Genomic DNA, 21,940 nt, shown 5'->3' with positions numbered 1-21,940 from the left:
TATTTAAAACTGATCGTTTTTGTGTTTCTGTGCTGCGGTCTTTTTTGTGTACCTACAAAAAAAAAAGATAAACACAAAGTAAACTAATTTCAAATTCTAAGAACTAGGAGGCGCTGAAGTCAACTATTTGACATTTACTACCTCCAGTGCGAAAAGTTCTGTTTGTTTTGCATTTTATAGGAGTTCGAGAGCTGTCATTTGCTTTTTAAAGTAAAACAACTTTTTTGAAGGTTTTTTCGAAGTTCTTAGTCATGTTGTTTTAACTTATAGGTAGTTTTATTGCATTTCCTGTTATAATTTAATTTAAATAAAATGCAATATATTCCCATAATATTCTTTACAAGTTCCTTATTGCTCAAATCAATGTTTTTATTTATTTCTTTTTTTTTAAGTACACCTGCTCTTAAGCTACCTTGATCGGCCTTGAACTTGTCGAAACACACTTTATTTCTTAGTATAAAATCTCGTGTAAAAGAAATATACTTTCAAGTTCGCTTTTAAGGTGCGTCAACCATCAATAAATGGGTTGTAAATAGTAGATTTTATTTTTTTTTTTTTTTTTTGTTATTTTTCAAGGCATACTTAAGACATCAAAGCAATAAAAATAGCATAAACCATTTAAATCAACAAAAGATCTCAAAGAAAACAAAAATGTTTTTTTTTTTAACAGAACAGTAACACTACCATCTAGTAGTGACCTCTGTCAATGATCGATGAAGTAGGGAAGGATATTGGTTTAATGATAAAGTGGTTAACTTTTTATTCAATAAAACCATTTTTTTTTGTGCTGTTAATTGATTTACAAAAAAAAAAAAAAGGTGGACGGATATACTCCCAAGACCTTGGTCAATCAGTTCGATTTATTTACTACTTATTTGTCGCAAGAAGTAGCTTTTATTCGCACAATATTCCATTAATTTACAACACTTCTCTTGCCAGCAGCACAATCAAAGCCATTAGCTTTACAAATAATTGTAAATGAGTTTCAATTAAAACTGTCAAACAATATATGTATATCAGGCAAGTTTAAACAAATCGTTTACAATTGTTGTCTGTTTTTTTGTTGTTGGTTGGATGCTGACCGCGCTTTGCGAGTACCAATCTGAGATTTAAATTTTTGATGTGAAAATCTGCCATCATGATGACATGACAATGTTTATTTTTGTATACGAAAAATTGGATTTATATATGCGTTTGGGAAGATTCAATTACTTTTACTGGCTTGAACATCTGTATATTTTTTTTTTTTTTTGTTACAAAAATAATCACATCAGAGATTATTTTTAATTATTATTTGAAAGAAGAATCTATGTTTAAATCGAAGGTCAAGTGCATCATCAAATGTTAATTCAATGGGCTGCTGCTCAAAGTAGTTATTTGTTCAGTCAATCAAATTAAATTAAATTTTTATCTCTTTGTCATTTTTTTTTTCTTTTTTTAATTAAAATAGAAAATTGACTGTTAAGATTATTATCTATGGCATTGTTGAAACTCTTAACGAATGAAACATAAACTTATTTTTATAACTTGAGTGTGTAACAAGTAGCTTCTTTTAAATAATAATAATTGAAAGTCGTGACAAATTATCCTCACATTTTTTTTTTATATAAATTTGTCCTCGGCAATGACAGAAGGAAGATAATATTTAAGTCTTTTGTTGTGTGTTTAAGGTATGCTTACATCCATTGAATGATTAATTGTACAGCAAGAACATAGCTTCTTAGATTTGTTAAATCATAAAGTGATCATTTCTAATTTATCATTATTTGCAACAAGCCTTAATAAATTATACACCAGTTTCATCGTCATAAACCTCTTTCCAATGATACAAATTTGTATGGAAGCCTTTAAGGAAGCTTTATAGAAGTTCTATAGAAATTTTGTTTTTCGGATTATTTTTAATGGTCAAAATAGAATTTCCAAATCTTTCAATTCGGAATAATTGAATCTAATCTTCCTTATTTATTTCCAACCAACTTCAAGGAATTCATGAAATTTGTTACTTTGGAAGTTTTATAGAAGTTCTATAAAAATAACTGCTTTAATGGTCTTACCTTCTTCTATACATGAATTTTCCATAGCTGTCAATGCGTTTATCTTTCATATTCATTTTCAACCGGCTTCAAGTAATTTTTTTTTTTTTTGTACGAAGTGTTATAGGAGTTCTATAGAAGTTAAAGTTCCAAATTTTATATAGCTGTCAATGCATTAATCTTTCTTATTCATTTTCATTCGACTTTTAAGGCTTCATAGAATTTTTTTTAAATGAAGTCTTAAAGGACTTCTATAGAAGTTAAAGAATCAAATTTTCCAATAGCTGTGTCAATCCGTTAATTTTTCATATTCATTTTCAACCTACTTTAAGCATCATAGAATTTTTTTTAAGGAAATTTTATAATAGTTCTATAGAAGTTAAAACTTCAATTTTCATAAGTTATTCATTCGACTTTAAAGGCTGCATAGGTTTTTTTCTGAAGTTTCTGACCTTCAATTCCCTGTACTTTCTCACACTTTGATTTTAAACTGGATGTTTAAGTCAAATCAATGCCTTCGTGAATTCCAATATTCTTGTCAATTTATTGTCTGCTTACCCACAATGAAAGTAGAACAGATTAATTGTTTCATGTAAAAACAAACAAAAAAAAGCAAATAAAACAGAAATAAATTGTCAGTTTTTATTGATTTTCGAAGCACAAAAAATGCACATCCGGATTCTTGTTGTCGTTTTGTATTTAATTTCTTTTTAGTATTAAATTCAATGAAAATTAAAAAAAAAACATTCACACGCCCTTGCACATAATAAATTTTCAAAGAAACCACCTCAACACCTTCATATGGTCTTAGTCTCATATCATGAGTTGTCATTGTGAATGTTGAATTTACTTAGTATGATGAAGGGTGGTTTATTTTGAGGTCATTTGACATACATACTTGGGTTAAAAAAAAAAGTTGGCTTCTTCTTCACATTGTCAGCATTAAATTGGTTACAAGAAAGTTTTAGTACTACATCTGAATCTTTTTTTTTTTAATTTGTCCTGAATAGAATACTACCTTATCGACCGCATTAAAATAGATTTTAAATAATTTTTAACAATGTAACAATAAATTATAATGCAATGTTCTCATTTCTCTTTTGAAATTATAACTTTTTCCAAACAAATACAGTTTTAACCAATGTCCTTGCCTTACCTTCTTGGAACTTTAAGTGAACTGCCTTACCTACTTAAACAGTATTTGATGGATTTTGACATCATTATCTTTGTTAAATTACAAATTAGCTTTCGGTACCTATAACCTAAAAAAATTTAAGTGATGTGCCACAGGGTTGTCGTGTTTGTCCAATCTTCTTCATCATGTTCATCAATGATCATGTTCATCAATGATTGTGACAGTTCTGTGAGTCCAAAGAATTTGAATGAAATTTTCTGCCTTTTTTGGCTATCTCTAACTCTTGTGTGCAAGTGAGAAAGCCACCACTGAAATGTCAAAACGAGTTGGCGGAGTAAAACCAATATAAAAACCCCTTCAGTAGTATATTTTGACACATTGATTGTTTTGACATTATAATTTCGCAATTCCAAATTTTGAAAAAATAATCCAATCTTAAAAGCTTGTTTGTTCTTCATAATTTCGGAGACGACTTGATTAATTTATATGACATACATTTGAAAATATTAATTGTTTTTTCAAGAGTGCTTGAGGGTATTTTATTTTTATTTTGGATAAAATCAAATTGTTTTTTAAAGAAAATTAGAGTTAGGAATAGGGAAACCAGCAACAAAAAAAAAACACATGACTTCTCAATGAAAAAAACACACACATCGCAATGAAACACCACCAAAGAAGACCGTTTCTAATTAACACATTTATTTATAGTTAATAATGCATCGGCTTGTTTCTATTAAATTAAAAATTAATTCGGAAAGCAAGTTGCAACGTAATAATTATCAAAAACAGATGACGACGGCATTTAGCAATCGTCATCATAGACTTAAAACAAACAAAATCAAAGTGATGACACCAGCAATAAAAAAATAACAAAAACAAAAAAAAAAATAAACAACATAATTTATTAAACCAACAACAACAACAAATAATTAACACAATCTATATTCTACAAGAAAATATAAAAATAGAAAATTTATTTAAAACAAAAATTTCTTTTAAAAAGAAAATACAAAAAGTAATAAAAATAAAAAATCATAATTTCAAGTCTTCTTCAAAAAGAAAAAAGGAAAAAAAGTGTGATATATATTTTTTTGTTTTGTTTTTAATTTAAAAAATTAAATTTAAATAATTAATTTGTCTATATCGAATTTATTCTTCATAAGTTAAATAAAAAAAAAATTAATAAACAAAATTGTGATAAGCTTAACTTTAAATCAATTTAATTAAATTTAACCAAAAAAAAATCAACAAAATGCCTGTGGGACAATACACAACACGCCCATATAGCTCATTTCGAGCTGGCAAAATCAATTCTTCATCAATTACAACGACAGCATCATCTAACACAACAACAACAAAACCACAATACAATTATTTATCACCGACAGCATCTTCATCGTCATCATCTCAATCAGTTTCATCCTCATCGTTCACCAATCAAAGACTACAACCATTTCGTAGTAGTTTGTATGGCACCAAGTCAACAACAGCTAGTTTAGCAGCTAGAGACGACTATCGCAACAGGGTGACAGGATCATCAAATGTACCAACTGCCATAAAACCCCTTACCCCAAAGACTTGCAGACGCATTGAATCTTATGCTGATGCTGTTAATGGTGGTAACAAAACAAAAAACCTAACACCAACAAAAACAGCATTGTCTGCCAATAACAACAACACAAATAGCACGAGCAACAAACAATTCCTACGGAGTCGATCCAACAACAACAACATAGCAAGATCACAAAACAACAACAACAACAACAACTTTGATCGTGGCAACCAAAGTAACATCAGCTTCCGTAGCCGGAATAACCTACAACCCCATCAGCACCACGCCAAGTCACCTGCGGTAAGCAGTAGTGGTGCTTCGGACGAGTCAATTGTCCCGAAATACGGTGCTGCCATGTATAACAACAACAACAATAATGGTGGGCGTCCCACTTCGACGCTCCTCAATTGTGGCTCACAAAAACGAGCCTACAATACAGTCAAAGTGCCAAAAGAAAATGTTCCTATCAACTCGAATAGTAGTCGTTCCTCCAATCATGGTGGTTACTTCAACAGGTTCTCGACGTCGACAACGATGGCAACAACAACAGCAGCAACAGCAAAAGTTGCTCCACCAGTGACCAAAGACATTACCAAACCAGCAAGAGCAGGAAACAACAAGACAACTGGCCCTCTTTCCGCGCCACTGCAACACAAAAAGAAATACAAAGAGGACAACAAACTCTCCAGCTCGTCATCGCCACAGCTCAATAGCAACCAAAACCGGCGACAATACCCGCCGATGATGGTAGTGGGTGGTAATGATGGAGTTGGCAGCACTGGAAGTACTCTAAATAATAGTAGTGCCAGTGGAAGTTTAAGTGGCGGAAGTCAGGGTTCCCCGCGGACAAAGAAAGCCTTTTCTACAAAGTTTCCCAATGGTTTGCCATTCGAAGATGAATTCTATCGCCAGCGATCGTTTTCACATTCATCCAGCAACTATAGTCCGTATAGCAGTGGTGCCCAACGTTCAAATGTCAGAATAGATGATGTTAATATGACACGAACGACCAAGTTCAATGGCGGCGATGAGGATATCGACGAAGACGATTACCATGACGACGCAGATGATGATGATGAGTTTACTCGAAAACCATCGAACGAACCACTTTATGTGGACTTTTCCAAACCGATCATACAACAACAACAACAACGAAAAAAGAATGACAGCGATACCAGTAGCATTAGTAGCAGTTATTATCAGCGACAGCAGCGACATCAGCATTATTTCGAATCAACAGCTCGTGGCCAAGCCACACAAGCATCTAGTCATTTGCATTATACTCATCAAAGACAGCAGCAGCAGCAACAACAACAAACTCAACAATATCGTACCAGTGGTTATTTATACAATGGCAAAAATGAAAGTAGTAGTTTTAGGACAACAGCGACATCTACAACAACAGCAAGAAGAATAGTCCGTGGAACGGGCTGCAGCGTGCATGACAATATCAATAACAATGACTGTGCCAACAATTATTGTGATGATGATGATGATGTCTACGATCATCATCATCAACATCCACATCATCATCAACAACAAAATGGAAAAGATGGCGGTAGTAGTAGAAGGAAGACGGATGTTTATCGAGCGGTAGCATCGTGGGTTCCAAAATGTCCACAACATCATACAAAGACTACAACGACAACTTATACTTCGTCGTATAGCGATCGCAACAATAACAATTATTTACAGCCAAACAGCCGCAGAGACATTTTGGAGCCCACGAACTGTGAGTATAAGTAAGTTTTGGAATTGATTTTTTTCTGTTTTTTTTTTTTTTTTTTTTTTTTGTATTTATTTTGTGAAGAGAGAGAGTTTTTAAAAAGTTATTTTTAGTATCGTTTTGTTGGGTTTTATTTTTTGTCTGTTTGTTTGCTTGGAGAAAGGAATAAGTTATTGTCCCATGGAGCATTCTGTCAATGTAAAAGAGTAAATTGGTAAACAACTGAAAATAAGAAGTCGGACACATTAATTTATGACATGTCCTCTTTTTAACTAATTATTACCACTTTATGCTTTTAATATAAAATAAAAGTAATAATTTATCATAGATTTGGACCTTTGGCCTCCATTTTGTAATGTGAAGTTGTTTGGCTGCAATCAACTCCTTATTTTGTGTTGAAAAAAAGTAATAGAATACAATCAGAGATATATGTGCAGTGGAACACGCCTAAAAAATGACGGTGTTAACAATGGTCTCCCTTTGTCGACATTTTGACATTTTAAGAAGTCCATGGATTTTTAATGAGTTTAAAATTTACTGTGCCTTTTGGCTATCCATTAAGTGCAAGTGAGAAAGCAACACAGAAATGTCCAGTTGAGTCGGTGGAGTGAGGCCAATTGGTACATCGTTAAATAATGCTTATGTCAAAAATCAACGAACATTTTATTCTTTTCTGTCAAACACAAAATTCTGTTTGATTCTGTCAAAAAAAAAATGTGTACGCTTTTATTTTACTCTGAACGATTTTAATCGGTGTTCAGTTCCAAAAATAGTAATGAAATCTTTCATTATTTTTTCAATTTCGTTTTACTGTAAACTTTTACGCAGGTTTTACATGAGTCATATTTTAACGCTCCACTTTTATGCTAAAAAATGTCACCTTTAGTGATCACTTACATATGATTCTTCTTACTGTGTTCCCGACTCTAAACTTAGTGTTAAACTGTTATTTAATTCCGTGATGTGACAAAAAGCAACAAAAGGAATCAAACAGTTGTGACGAGAATTTTGAGAGGATAGCTGTTGTACAAAAGAAGCGATTTTAAGTGGCCAATTTTGATTTCAGCCTATTTGATTTGATGCAGTGGTAGTGTATTAGTGCTGCCAAATATACAATAATCACCTCAAAAAGGTAATTATTCTTATTAGAAAACTTAGGAAAAAGCTCTTAACAACGCAATGATAAAAAGATTAACTTGTTTCGCCATAAAATCTAAAATAAGTCGTAGAATGCTTTTATTTAGCTTGAAGACAGGTTCGAATGAGAACAAAAAAATTTAAAAAAAAAAACGTCAAACAAACAGAATGAAAAATTATCTTAATTTTAAAAGAAATTAGGCCAAAAATAAATATAAACCATAAATCTAGAAATAAACATAAAAACACATAAATAAAATCAAATTAAGATGATTTTTTTTTTGTTTTGTTAAAAATAATATCTATTTTTATCCGAAAATCATTTTAACAGTATCGCTGATTAGCGTGATATATTCACCCACTCTTTCATACTAATTCACAATGGCCAGACATAATTGTTGAATAAAAACAAAATAAAATCATATTATATTGAGTCATGTCAAATACAATTAGCAACACAACAGTGTTTTTTTTTTTATGAAAGTATCAGTACCTATGAGAAAGTTGAATAAACTTGAAGAATTAATGCCAATTATCACACAAAATTATTACTGTTTGCCGACCAACCACAAAAGGTGAACTAGCCAATTATGACAGGATGAAAGAGATAGCGAAAGAGGAATTCTATTCTATCCAGCTGTCAATGTCATTTGTTTGACATTGGTTGCTTGCTCTCGCCACATGAGCACAGGATTAAGCTTGTTCTTAAGAAAAACCAAAACCAAAAAAAAAATATAACTTGCGGTTAAGCATGACGTGGGCTCTCAATTTTTTTGATAGCCGTTGTGTGTTAATGGTTAAACAGATTTTTTTGATAACTCGTGGGCTGTATGAGCGGTAACAACAAGTTAACGAAAACAACAAACTCTTGTAGACGGTTAGTTAAATTAATTTTACAGATTTGCCCAATCGGAGATTTTAATCGACACATGCGGTGGGTATTTTGTATGCAGTGCAATAATATTACAGTAAAATCTCTTGAAATCGAATTTCAATAAGATATTTCAACACAATTAACTCAGCTGTCAAAATGCCATTTTTGGTGTGACTGGCAACACTACCTTACCTGAAATATATCATTTTTTTTTTTTTCAAAAGTTTTGTTTGTAAAGCTACATATGAAAAAGCAAATTAGAAATGGATTCTAAACGTCAGTTGAACATTCAATTTCTAGGTTCGGGACGGTAAGACAGTGCAAATTTTGTTTACGTGGAAAGTGACAGTTAAGCCTCTAACATCAGGCAATTGGACCAGATTAACAGTTGGATAAGTAGCGCTTTAGTGCCCGATATAGGAGTTATTCCCAACACAGAAATGCGCACTACCTTATCATACCAACTGTCACTCGATTTTCAACTGTATGTACTTATTTTTTAAGAAGGTACTTCAAGTTTAACAGCTTTTGAGTAAGAGCGTTTTTACTGTCATACATACATTGTTCATAGGTACAAAAAAAAAAAAATTACAATAGTTATCACCTTAGATAGACCACAACGACAAAATGTTCATTGGTTTCTTGAAATCGAATTTGGGATTGCTTTGACTTGAAGAGTGATTCATGGGCGGCAGCAGAAATATAGTTTCTCAATATTCTTATCCATTGCTACATAAAAATGAAGAAAATAAAAAAAACTACATACTACAAGATGTAGGCTCAGCTTTAAGCGCTACTCTAATACCAAAAAGCCACACCATGTTAAGTTGTATTTTTGTACTTCATGATGGCGACATATCTAACGTGGGTTGCAAAATGGTTACCGAATGTCAGGTGTTGTTTCAAATTGAAAAAAAAGAATATATATAGTATATTTTATCAATTTCAAATAATCTTTATTGGTGCAGATGTGTAGGCAACACATGAAATAACTAAAAATGCATTTTATTCCATTACATCATCAGATTGATTTTTTTTTTTTTTTTTTTGCTTGTATTATTTATTATTATTTATAAGAGACACTTCTAGAGCAGACAGTTGAATGTGGTTGTTTACAATTTTTGTACTTTTAAAGTTGAAATATATGAACAAAATTGAAAGTTGGAACTGTTTGTTTATAACAATGGCAGAAGTAGACCGTAAAATATTTAAAAGGGTAAGCAATTTTGTGACAATTTGTACAGAAAGGTAGTAACTTATATTATTTTTTGGTAAGGTTTAGGCTAAAGAGTTATATGGTCTTGATATACATACATTCTAAATGGGTTAAGAGAGTGACAAGCCTTATAAAAAACCGTAGCAATAATCGCGTCGTCTTTCTCATTTACATTCACTTTTTTCGGAAAAAGTTAAAGTTACGATCTTACCGAATCATCAGATAACCTTTTTCCGGTGCATGCAGCAAGTAAAATACAGGACTCATGCTCCAAATTCCAGATCCAATTCAAGGGTCTAGGATCGGAACTTATGTATTTTTTCCCCTTTTTTTAGAGTGTTGAAATACATAGGGTAAGGTGGTATAAGAGTGCGCATTTTAGACAAAATACCAAATAAAACAATAACAAAAAGAACTTAACTACTTTTTTTATATATAGTTTTTAGTTTATAATCAAAGCAACGAAAAAAACTTAAAACTGGTAACAAAAATGTATTAATTCAATAGTTATAAACAAAATACCACATAAGGAAATTTGCGCACTCTTATACATCCTATTGTGTAAGAGTGCGCGGCTTAGTTTGTAAGAGTGCGCAGCTGCGCACAGGTGTAAGTTCGCACAAAAGTCGCAAATAAAATTGCCTATCTTTAAATAAACAGAGTATTTTTCAACCCATCACTCCTTGCATGAGGAACAATCAATTTAGTCTTCGATTAATGGTTCCGAGAAAATTTCAATATTTCCTAGTTACTCTTATTCGCTTGTTTTTTGTAAAACTTTTATTTGGTTTCTTTTTGGTTGGAATTGCTTTTTCTAGCTGCTGTTTGCTGGTATATGGACAAATGCCAGTTATTTTGAAGCCTTGGATAGCATTTACTGCTCTTATAACCCGCGCACTCTTATACATACGGTGACCATATTTCCAGAAGCAAAACCCGGGACACATACAAAATTTTTCGGATGGTTTTGAAAATATTGATTCTTTAAAAACATAAAAATAAATAAAAATTGAAATTTTTTAAAATGCGTTTTCATAATTTTTGCTCCATTTTGATATAAAGATTTCTTAAATAATTTTATGGGAGCATTTTCGTTGAAATCATTTAAGTCATATACAAAATAAAGGAAGCGTTTTTATACTTAATAAGTACTGTTAATCACTTCTAAAAAAATATTTTTTTCAATCAAAATCGGAGAGCTATTTTTTAACATTTTAATTTTATTTAAAATGATTTGAAATTGTATAATCTTTAAATAAACTTCTAACATGTCCTTAAAATTTTTGAAATTTTAGACAACGTGGGTTCTTAACTCTTCTGTTCTTTATTCGAAAAAACTTTCCCTGATGGAGCTTTTCAACCTGGCAAATAAAAACTGGAGTTAAATATAATTGGTGGCAAATTTTAAAAACTAAAGCCTAGTCTAGAGGCAAATTGAAAATTATAAAACGAGCTCAACAAAATCCTAAAAGAAAATTTTACTTTTCATTGCACATTACGTAGCTTAACCAACGAAATTCTTACCTGTGCAAGAATAATTGGAGAGTTTTCAATCGTTTGTCATACTTAACGGTGCAGGTAATTTTTCTTGTTCCAAAAGATTTTTTTTTTACTTTGGGAGACTCAGAAAAATTTTCGTTTTGCTTCGGCAGCAAACTAGGCTTGACGCTTTTATACGAACAAATTAGAAAAACTTTAAATTTGCAACCACTGCTTATCTTGTTTTTCGTACAAAGTTTTTAAAATTTTGAATGAAAAAATCAGAGAATTTGCAAATACGGGACAATCACGGGACAAACTACAAAATACGGGACACTTACACGTCCCGGGTTTCTTAAATAAAAACCCGGGACAAGCTGTAAAAATACGGGACAGTCCCGGGTAAACCGGGACGGATGGTCACCGTACTTATACATCATGATGGTGCGCACTCTTACACGCTCAGACATGTAATCGAAGAATATATATATATTTCACAATGCACTTTATGACCAGTCTTACCTGTTCCTCAAATGTTTCTTTTTGTCGACTTTTTAATGTCCCATACTTTGTTTATTGTTATTTTTTGTTGTTAAGCGGAAAATTTAATTTGTTTGGCAAGAAATATTCGAAAAAAAAGTGCTAAAAAACTTAAACTTAACTAGCACCTCTGTTTACAAACACATTTGAATGAAATTTTGACAGCAGATCAAACTCATTTAGATCTTTCCAAAATAAGTGCATTCAGTCTCATACTCCCTTTCAAACCGTAGAAAATGGCCTTGCGCACTCTTATCAACCGCGCACTCTTATACCATCCTACCCTACTTTAAAATTGGATAATTTTGACAAGACCAAAGTAAGTACAAAATTTTTGGAGTTATTTCTTTAACACTTACGAAAGCTCTTAAAACGGTGTTAAAGATGAAAGCATTTTGCGGACCAATTGAAAACCGTGTTTCCCGGGTGTTTTCTACTTTATAAAAAGTTACAAGGTCACGTAACAACAAATCTGCCGTCACGTACATGTTTTCGGCTGTTTTTTTTCTAAGCAAATCTTGTAGGTAGATTGTATTTGTCGATGACATCACATTAAATTGAAATCCCTACATACTTTAGTAAGAGATTAAAACAAAAATTAAGAAATGTCACGTACAGACATTTACAGTCAATCAAAAAGTCAAACGCACAGCAATGTTCTGCTTAATAATTCTTCCAAGGATTTTGAGTTCAAGGTCTAACCAACACAAAGATTCTATAACAAAAAGCTGAACTTTCTAAGGTCAATAGAAATCTTTTAGGATTTGTTTTTACTCAGGGGTTAGAGGTTTATGGATCGAAAATGGCCATAAACATTTTCAAAATAAAATTTAAGACAAAATACAATATAGACGTGCAACAAGTTGCTCTTTGTGCAGAAGTCTTTCTATTTTCATATTTATTTGTATATTTCTTTTTTTAAACTCATAAAATAATAACAAATTCCAATGAAGAATTTGGTTTAACCAAAACACATTGCAGTGTTTAAATAAAAACCTCATTCTTTAGTTTTTCCAAATAATATACATTACCAATTGAGATACTAGGAATTCATTTTAAAATATACAAATAACCTCTTCTTCTTAATTATTAACAACAAGACATGCTGATTCATTTCCTCTTGGCAAAAAATATAAAATATCACAAAAGCTAGCAAAAATATTTTGTCGATAATTATAAGCTTTTTTAATCTTGCTATTGAATTGCAATTACAGAAAAAACACTGACCTTCGTAAAAATGTCTAGCTTTGCAAAATTTTAGCAATATGCATTGCAAGGTCATATTTTAAAATGTGTGCTAAGAAGACAAAAAAAAAACATTGAAGATTGAAAAGAAAGAAATCAAAATCAGCTTATCTGTACGTCATTAAATACAACAAAAAAATAAAACGAAACAAAAACAAAACTGATTCATTCGCGCTCGTTTAGCGGGAAATCATAACTATTCCAATTGTTAAAAATGTGCCTTAAATTTTAAATGAGAAACAACTACTACTCTCTTCGGCAAAAAGCCATTAGCGCGCAAGACTCTTTTTATTTAAATTGAAAAGTAGTTAAGAAATTTTATCACGACCCATCATCATGAGATAGACTTGACAAATAATACTCTTGAAATTCTCAACACATTTTGTTCAATTGACTTTGACATCTCATTGATCAATAAAAAATAAATCAATATTCGAAGAAAAAATTAATGCTAACGATCATTATCGAGGTGTGTAAGTTTCATTTGTAATCATCTCAGCGCCGCCGCATATAAAAAAAGTCATGAATATTTGACAGTTTTTTAAGTTCCTTTGCCGATCGGATATGAATTTAAATTCATAAAATGTCAAAGTTCATCACATTTGACGTCATACAAAATAACGTGACACCCTTAACAAATTAAAACACGTTATTTTATCATTTGTCAAAATGTCGCTCGTTTTTTTCTTTTCCAACTCGAACGTGTAGACATGTTTTTTTCTAGTCTATTAACGAATACAAACATAAGAAAAGAAAATATCTACATTAATTAATGTCATTTTCTTAGTTTGCAAAAGTCAAACTTCCGTTTTGACATAAGCAAGTTGAAGACTTGAAAGTCATCAAATAAATGAAATTCAAGAACACGAACACACCTAATGCTTCAAGTAGTTAGATGACAGTTGAATGACCGAAGAACTGTTTGAGTTCGCTTTTTTTTTTTTTTAAGTGACAGGCATCAAGTAAATGAAATTCGAATATTTTAACCCGAGTTCACCCGCATATATGAGATCAAAAGATTACCTAATTTCACATCCTCTTTGTTTACAAATTATTATGATTCATACGCTAGTGTAAGCACGGAATTAAATTTCACATTTATTATTATTAAATTGTGAACCAACAACTTGTTCTTTCTATTTCTTACTCACTCTCCCTCTCTCTCTCTAAGTAACCTTATCCTATAACTACGGTGACCATCCGTCCCGGTTTACCCGGGACTGTCCCGTATTTCAACAGCTTGTCCCGGGTTTTTATTTAAGAAACCCGGGACGTATAAGTGTCCCGTATTTTGGAATTTGTCCCGTGATTGTCCCGTATTTGCACATTTTCTAATTTTTTTTTTACCGACTTCCAAAAAGGAGGAGTTATTCAATTCGTCTGTATTTTTTTAATTTATTTTTTTATGTTTGTTAACTCATAACTGAACGGAGTGAACCAATTTTGATAATTCTTTTTGTATTGGAAAGCTTGTGCTTGCAGTGTGGTCCAGTTCTGGGTATAGAATTTATGAGAAAACCATAAAACCTAGTTTCGATCCATGGAAGCCGTTTTTTTTTTTTTTGATAAAAATGATTATTCAAAATTTTCAAAACTTTGTACGGAAAACAAGAAAAAACAGTCTTTGGTTGATTTAAATTAATTTTTTCTAATAAGTCTCCAAAGTCAAAAAACTCTTTTAGAGTAAGAAAAATTACTTGGACAGGTAAATGTCAGTGAAAAACGATTGAAAACTCTCCAAATATTCTAGCACAGTAAAGAATTTCGGTGGTTAAGCTGCGTAAATGTGCATCGAAAAACTAAATTTTCGTATTTCGTCGTTCTGGTTTATATGAAAATTTTCGTTTCACTTCAAGACTAGGCTTTAGTTTTAAATTTTTTTTGTCATTTTGTTTAGTTCCAGCTTGTATTTGTCGAGTTGAAAAGCTATATCAGGAAAAGTTTTTTTTTTATTGAAAAAATATTTTTTTAGAAGTTATTAACAGTAGGTAAGGTACCTATTATAAATCAGCTTTCTTGATTTCGGATACTATTTAAATGATTTCAATGAAAATGCTCCCATCAAATCGTTTAAGAAATCATAGTATCAAAATAAGGAAATTATCAAAACTCATTTTAAAAAAATAAAATTTTTTTTTTTTTTTTTGTGAAAAATCAATATTTTCAAAACGATCCAACGAATTTTTTATCTGTCCCGGGTTTCGCTTCTAGAAATATGGTCACCGTACCTATAACCGATCTTGTATTACGATGGGGTTGTTGGCATTACAAAGCTTCTGATGATTTCAGAGACAAGGTCGTCATCATCATCATTTAAAAACCGTTTTCACTTGTTTCTGCTTTTGTTGTTCCCTTTTTGCAAAACAATGAAAATCATCAGAAAACAAACACTATCCACTGGTGAATGAATATACGAGTGTTGCGAGTAATATTGGGGTCGTTTGCCCGCCGCAATATAATTGTCTTGTGTGTAGAGTAGATATGCGTTAATCATAATCAAGAAGAAAAAAAAGAAAGAAAACAAAACAACTTTATATTAGTCCCAGAGGTCCAGTCAGTGAACGGAATCGAACTCAAACTAATTTATGGTGTTGCGTATAAGTCACCGCCACCACAGAACATCTTTCATCCATTCAGCGCTTCTTTGTCAAAAGAATATATAAGAAACAAAAGTAGATCGCGCAATAATGATGACAGAACACAGGGAAACGGGTTAAAGTACTCACAAACATCGCGCAGAGTCATTTAATGAAATGTGAGATAACTATTTGGCTGTGTTTCCTTGTTTATTATTTACTACAATCTTTAAAAGGGTGTTTTAAAAACAAAAGAATTTCTCATAAGCAAATAAAGTAGAACTGTGTTATGTAGCACAAGAAAAGGAACATATCTAAAATACTCAACAAAACATAACGAACTGTCATCTGACATTTACTTTACTTAAGTATGTAAATGTTTACACCCTAAATGCTCGACTTTAATAGACGGAAACAAACGGATGCTAATGTCAGAATTTCCAAACCGTTTCTTTTCGTTCTGTCAAATGAAAGGATTCAGTGCAACATGACGTAGCAAAAAGTTCCGTTAGAAGTAAGTTCCGCCAAGTGCGGTTTTTCTTATAAATTGCAATGAATCATCGACTAATTGAACAGCATATAAACAGGATTTAAAGAAATGAAATCATTGAAGAAAAAAAAAAAAAAAACAGAATTTTTACCACAAAAATGAACAAGTTCAAAATTCTCATTCTGTTTGATTAAACAAACAAAGCACATTTTGATTAATCCCATTTTGTCGTGTCTGCAAAAACACAAAACACAGCAATCATCAAACAAAACAAAACTCATGTTAATAGAAAAGCATTTTGTATGATTATGTCATTATTGCAAAAAAAATATAAATACAAAAAAAAATGAAGATATTTTAAAATGAATATCACACAAAACTCATTGTCACTTTAAATTAGCGCCATAGCGGCGCGCGCGTTCTGTTTGGATTAGTTTGCTCAGCTGTCACTTCGATTTGATTTATACACACACACAAATACGCACAAATACAATATTGTGTTTGCATATTTATGCTTTTATAAGCAAAAAAAAATTAAACATACATACATAGCTGACATTCATGCGCATGCATATTAAACATATTTTGAATCCATCTAAATAGAGAAATGACTTCAATTACACAGTTAATTAGAAGAATGTTTCAGTTTTTCTGTTTCTTTTTTGTGCTTAATGAACTTTGTAGGCATTTAAAAAAAAAAAAGAAGAAGACCCATCATAAATGATAGCTTAATGAGATATTATACTTGCGGTATTTGTTTTTTAAATGAAGAATTCAGAGGTCATTATTAATAGCTTTTCAAGATCAGTTTTGTGAATTTGTATAATGATGAATAGAATTGTTATAGGGTTTAAGTGAGAAAAGATAATTTTTGATAATTTGACAAAAATTATGAGATCGTTGACATTGAAGTAAGAAACTATTATATATTTTTAGCAAAAAGAAGAGTATTTTGTTTAACGTTAAACATTTATATGATATCCAATCAGTACCCGCAAAATCTTTGTTTATTAGCAATACAATCGAAAACCTGCATTCAATAGCACATTCTCATTTCCAAAAAAAAAAGAGCAATTTTTAAACCATTTCATTTTACAACATAAAATACGTCAGATTTTTGCTGAAAAAAAAAGTAAACGAACAGAACCAAACAACGAAATTTGACTGAACTGTCACTTTTAGGAACAAAATGTTTGAAATATCAAATGTCCTGTCATCTATCACTTTGAAAGCACATTTCATGATAAAGAAAGTAAACGCACCTAATTATTGCCAAACGTCAAAATAAATTGGCTGTGTTCACTTTACTGATTCTGAAGGAGATCTGAACAAATTTCAAAAGTTTAAAATAACTTAAAACATAACTCTCTATTATAAGAAGTGAGAAAGAAAAATGAGATTGGTAGCAAAACAATACTGAGTTGCAGCATTCAATTCGAATTAATCAAATGATTCGGCACAGCCGATAGCACATGACTGTTTTTGTTATGGTTGTCCATATTCATTGTTTATAAACCCAAACTTATTTTCGATGAATATTTTAAAAATTTATAAAAACCAAAACTTTCACTTGTGGTTTATACTTTTTTTGTTAGAATTGTCGCAAGTCTTATATAATAAATAGCTGCCAATTCAAAAATTTAAAAAAGATTAATTCACAAACAGATCTTAATAAATTGAATCATCATATTCTCGACTTATACGGATATGTGGCAACAGTATACGACAAGTAATTGCCAGAGTTTTCATTCTATTAGCATGAAATTAAATTCATAATTATTTTAGACTTTCCAAAACCACATTTACATTTTTTTTTTTCTTACTGGTTTAGTTTTTTGCGGGCACGACGCATAATTATTCCACTAAACTTATTCTAAGTACTCTTTGGTTTGAATAAAAAAAAAAAAAACAAGCTAACCACTTAAATCAGAATAATTCCTTCAATATGAAATTTCCGGCTTAAGTCTTGTCTAGAGGGTACCAAGTTCTTATTAGCGAAGCTTATTGTGCTGCTGGTTGTCATTTTATATTCAAATGGAGGAACTTTTAATATTTTTTACCATTACAAATGAGGCGTATCACACTATCACACATAATTTGAATGCGGTTCCTATACTGATAAATTAAACATGAGCCACTTATGAAATGTCAAACTTTTTTATTTCTAATCTGACACAAAATATGAATCATCATTATCATAAGTTCAATTCTAAAAAAAACTGATGTTTGTGTCTGGTCTGATTTGTTTCGTACTCGTGTTAAATGAGGTAATATAAGAAATTTGTTGTTAGTAAAATTCCAGCACATCTCTTTGTGTAAATAGACAATTTGTGTGATAGGTATGTTTGATGCATAAACAGACATGACCTAGACACTATTGTCTAATTTTTGACGTGTCCAATCGTCATCGTCTATGCCGTGTCGTCGCGACTTGTCGCTCGCTTCGATAATTTGCTGTCAGTTAAAAGTGGGAAGATGAGTCGTATTTTTTTTTCCATTTTGTTTAAATTTTGATTTCATTTTTATATTCCTCATTCGTTTTAAATGATGAATCAATATTTTGATTATAAATTTGACGTAAGATATGGAGAGTTTTGAAAAACGTCATTATTTTTTGAATGTGGGTGTGGTGAGAATTATTTTATGTTGAAAAAATGGTGAAGACATTTGATAGTTGACCATGATAGGGTAGTAATTAACAAGAGAAAAAAAATGAAAATCTGGTTGTAAACTGTAATACCGACCCTAATTGACAATTATGCGACCATTGAAAATGATCGTGTGGTGAGAATTACATGTAAAGTGGTGAAGACTTTAAAAGTACCAATTAGCCAATCTGACAAGCATTGTTACCGACCTCAAATCTCAAATGTTTTTTTTTTTTTAAGTGTCAAGCGTATTTATATGTGTTGTTTTGAGAAAGAAAAAGATGAACATAGTGTAAATTTGAATGTGAATTGTTTGTTGATATCTTTAATTGGCCTTACAAACAACAGCAAACCCACCTGGTGACGATGCGTGTTTGTAATCGCATATTGTGAGGTTACAAACTTTCCAGACGGAGACAAAAAACAGAGATAAATGCGAGTCTTATTATGTAATTGGGTCACCAATAATTCTATTCAAATAGTTGTTTTGTTTTTTTTTCACAGATTTGTCACTTAACATGTAATTTTTTTGTATTTCTATATTCTAAGGTTGTTACTACTTGTACATTAAATGAGAAATTCTGTGGAAATTGAAAGAAAGAAAAAGTAATAATGTGTGTACTTAAAAGAGAATTAGATACGGCATAACCTAGTTTGAGAGTCTTAGAACATTTTTTTGGTTGTGAGGCTTATTTGGAACACAGATGGTGGGAGTTTTTTGGTTCTTTGTCAGGAATGTTGATAATATGTTGGCTTATTACACAAAAAAAAATGGACTTAAATTTTACTTACAATTTCTTTCACTTAAAATTAAATTTTATAGGTCAACAGCGACTCACATTCACCTTCTTTCACATGTCTCTCTAATTTTTTTATGGGAATCCTTATAGGATTGTTAAAATAATTCCAGATCAAATGAAGTAATTTTCTGCATGCAGTGGGAAAGTTTTTAAGAAAAGTCGTCGCATAGTTCAATTGAAAAATAGACCTGTTTGTTTTCAGGCATTTTTACCCTGATCACCCAACCTACAAAATGTTATATAAAAACCTACAAAAATGTTATATAAAACTACTTTGTTGCATTCGTTGGCGTGAAGTTAAATTTCTTTTTAATAAAAAAAATGAAACATTTTGATTGAAAACGATTGATTGCTTTATAATAATACCTACTGCCTACTTGCATCCGAACAAAAAACAATTCATTTGAAGTTGATACTTTTGACGTGCATATCTATTAAAAAAAACAAAATATTAAATTGATTGATAAATAAAATTTTAATTCATTCGCAATTCACTTGTAGTGAAATGATTCATTATTAAGTTGATAATATTCTATTTAAATGCAATGTTTGTGATGCGGTTTTGTTTTATTTTATCTTTTAAGTTGAAAAAAAAAAAAAAAAAAAAAAAACAAAAACAAAATATCTTAATCAGCGGCTACGCAAAGTTTCTTAATAATAATTCCGGAAGCAATACAAATTGCTTTGTACGGAAATTTACTTTAAATATAAAGTTGATATACATATAATTCAACTTGGATTGAACCAAATGTAGGCCAGGTTCGAGGCTAAACCTTATTATTATTTCTTTTTTTGTACAATGTGTTTTTTTTTTTTTTTTTGTTTTTAATTTTTCTGTCTGTGTTTTTTGGTTTTGTTTTGTTTTTATAACATACGTGGGTGGAGTATTTAATGTACAAATTTGAAAGGTAATAGATTAGCGATTAGCCAGTTAAATAATGATGTTCGTTTTTAGATCAGGGTTCTTTCTTATTCCGATAAACAATGTGTGTCATAGATTGATTCGATAAGGACAAGTTTAAGGTTCTTTAAGGCCAAAGTAACCATAAAATCAAGTCGGCATAGAGGCCCTTAGTTTTGCATAAATTATTTCATTTCTATCTGCGAACCAACAGAATGCGAACCAGAGGGAAAACAAACAGCTGCAGTGAATATGAACACGCCTATTATTGTCTTTTGTATATCCATAAAGCTATCGCACATCGCTTATCTAGCGAGTCTCTAATTTAACTTTGATATGATATAAGTTCCGTTTGCTTACTTAGCGAGTTTGCAAGTTAACTTTTATAAAAGTTCTGTTCGCTTATTCTGTTAATTTTGGAACGATTATTTTATAAAAGTGATAACTGTCTTATCGACCCTTTATTTATGTGTTTTATATATATAATTGTTTTTTAAACAGACTAACCAAACTTCTTACGCTTCTTGATTTTCAGCCTGTAAATTCACAAACAGATATGTATTTACATTGTAACGGGTGTGACATAAAACATAGTTTTTCGATATTATTGCATACTCAGTAAAATGTTAAAAGCTTTCATATCTTATTTATTATATTTTGACATATTTTATAACTACAAAAATCAGAAAACTGCAAGATTGCATGTAACGGGTGTGATTTCCTAACTTATGTCACACCCATTTTCTTAAGATATTGTGAAGAGGCAAGAGAAATATAATGTTAAAAAAAATAACAAAATAGAGTACATTATGTGAAATTTCCTAAATACCGTAATAAGTTTAATAAAACTCTTATTTTTATCACACCCGTATACACACAAAAATATAATATCCAAAAGTCGGTTGATGTCTTTTCTTCCTCGTGTTTTCCCATCCGTTACATGACATATAATTTTCTAACATCTGTCTTCACTCTTTATCTCACAAATGAGTCAGAAAGATCAAATTTATCGTTATAAAAGTCCCAAACTAATAACAACAATGTTTAAGAATAAATTTAAATCTTAAGACATTTTGAATATCATGTTTCTTTATGTCAACTTTCCTCTAAAAATATGTCCTACTGACCACACTTTTATTATTTATTCTTTTGTTCTCTAAAAGCCCAACCTTGAGACATCTCAAAGCCATGACAAGTTAATTTAAAAAAAAATATTTAAAAGAATTTTATGTAAATATATTTACCATTGTTTTGAAACAATAATTCCATCAAACTGCTACAAACTTATGTTGATATCTATGTCATATTTATTAGAAAAAAAAAAACATTGCTAATTTGTTAAGACATACCTACTTTAGATTGCTGCTATTGCAGTAGCATAAAAACTTGAAATCATGAATTATTCAAAAATTCAGAACACTTAATATTAAAATGTTTTACAAGAGTGCGAGACTAATGTGTCCCCTTGAGGCACACGCAAGCGAACACCATTGTCATGCACATATTTTGGGCGTAGACGTAGAACAAAAAAAAAAATATAATGACAAACTTGACAAAAATCCCTCACTCCAATGCGTTCAATTATAAT

General features: G+C 30.9%; 1 protein-coding gene across 1 annotated transcript; it reads left to right on the top strand.

Moving 5' to 3' along the window:
* Positions 1-4,420: 4,420 nt before the first annotated feature.
* On the top strand, positions 4,421-6,466 carry LOC129913521 (uncharacterized protein DDB_G0283357-like). Its single transcript, XM_055992256.1, has 2 exons — positions 4,421-6,200; positions 6,273-6,466. The coding sequence occupies exons 1-2, from the start codon at positions 4,421-4,423 to the stop codon at positions 6,464-6,466; spliced, it is 1,974 nt and encodes a 657-aa protein (XP_055848231.1).
* Positions 6,467-21,940: the final 15,474 nt, after the last annotated feature.

The sequence above is a fragment of the Episyrphus balteatus genome, chromosome 3 (assembly GCF_945859705.1).
Source record: "Episyrphus balteatus chromosome 3, idEpiBalt1.1, whole genome shotgun sequence".
NCBI classification, from domain to species: domain Eukaryota; kingdom Metazoa; phylum Arthropoda; class Insecta; order Diptera; family Syrphidae; genus Episyrphus; species Episyrphus balteatus.
Note: the sequence above shows the minus strand (reverse complement) of the source record. Positions and strands in the feature narration are given on the sequence as shown.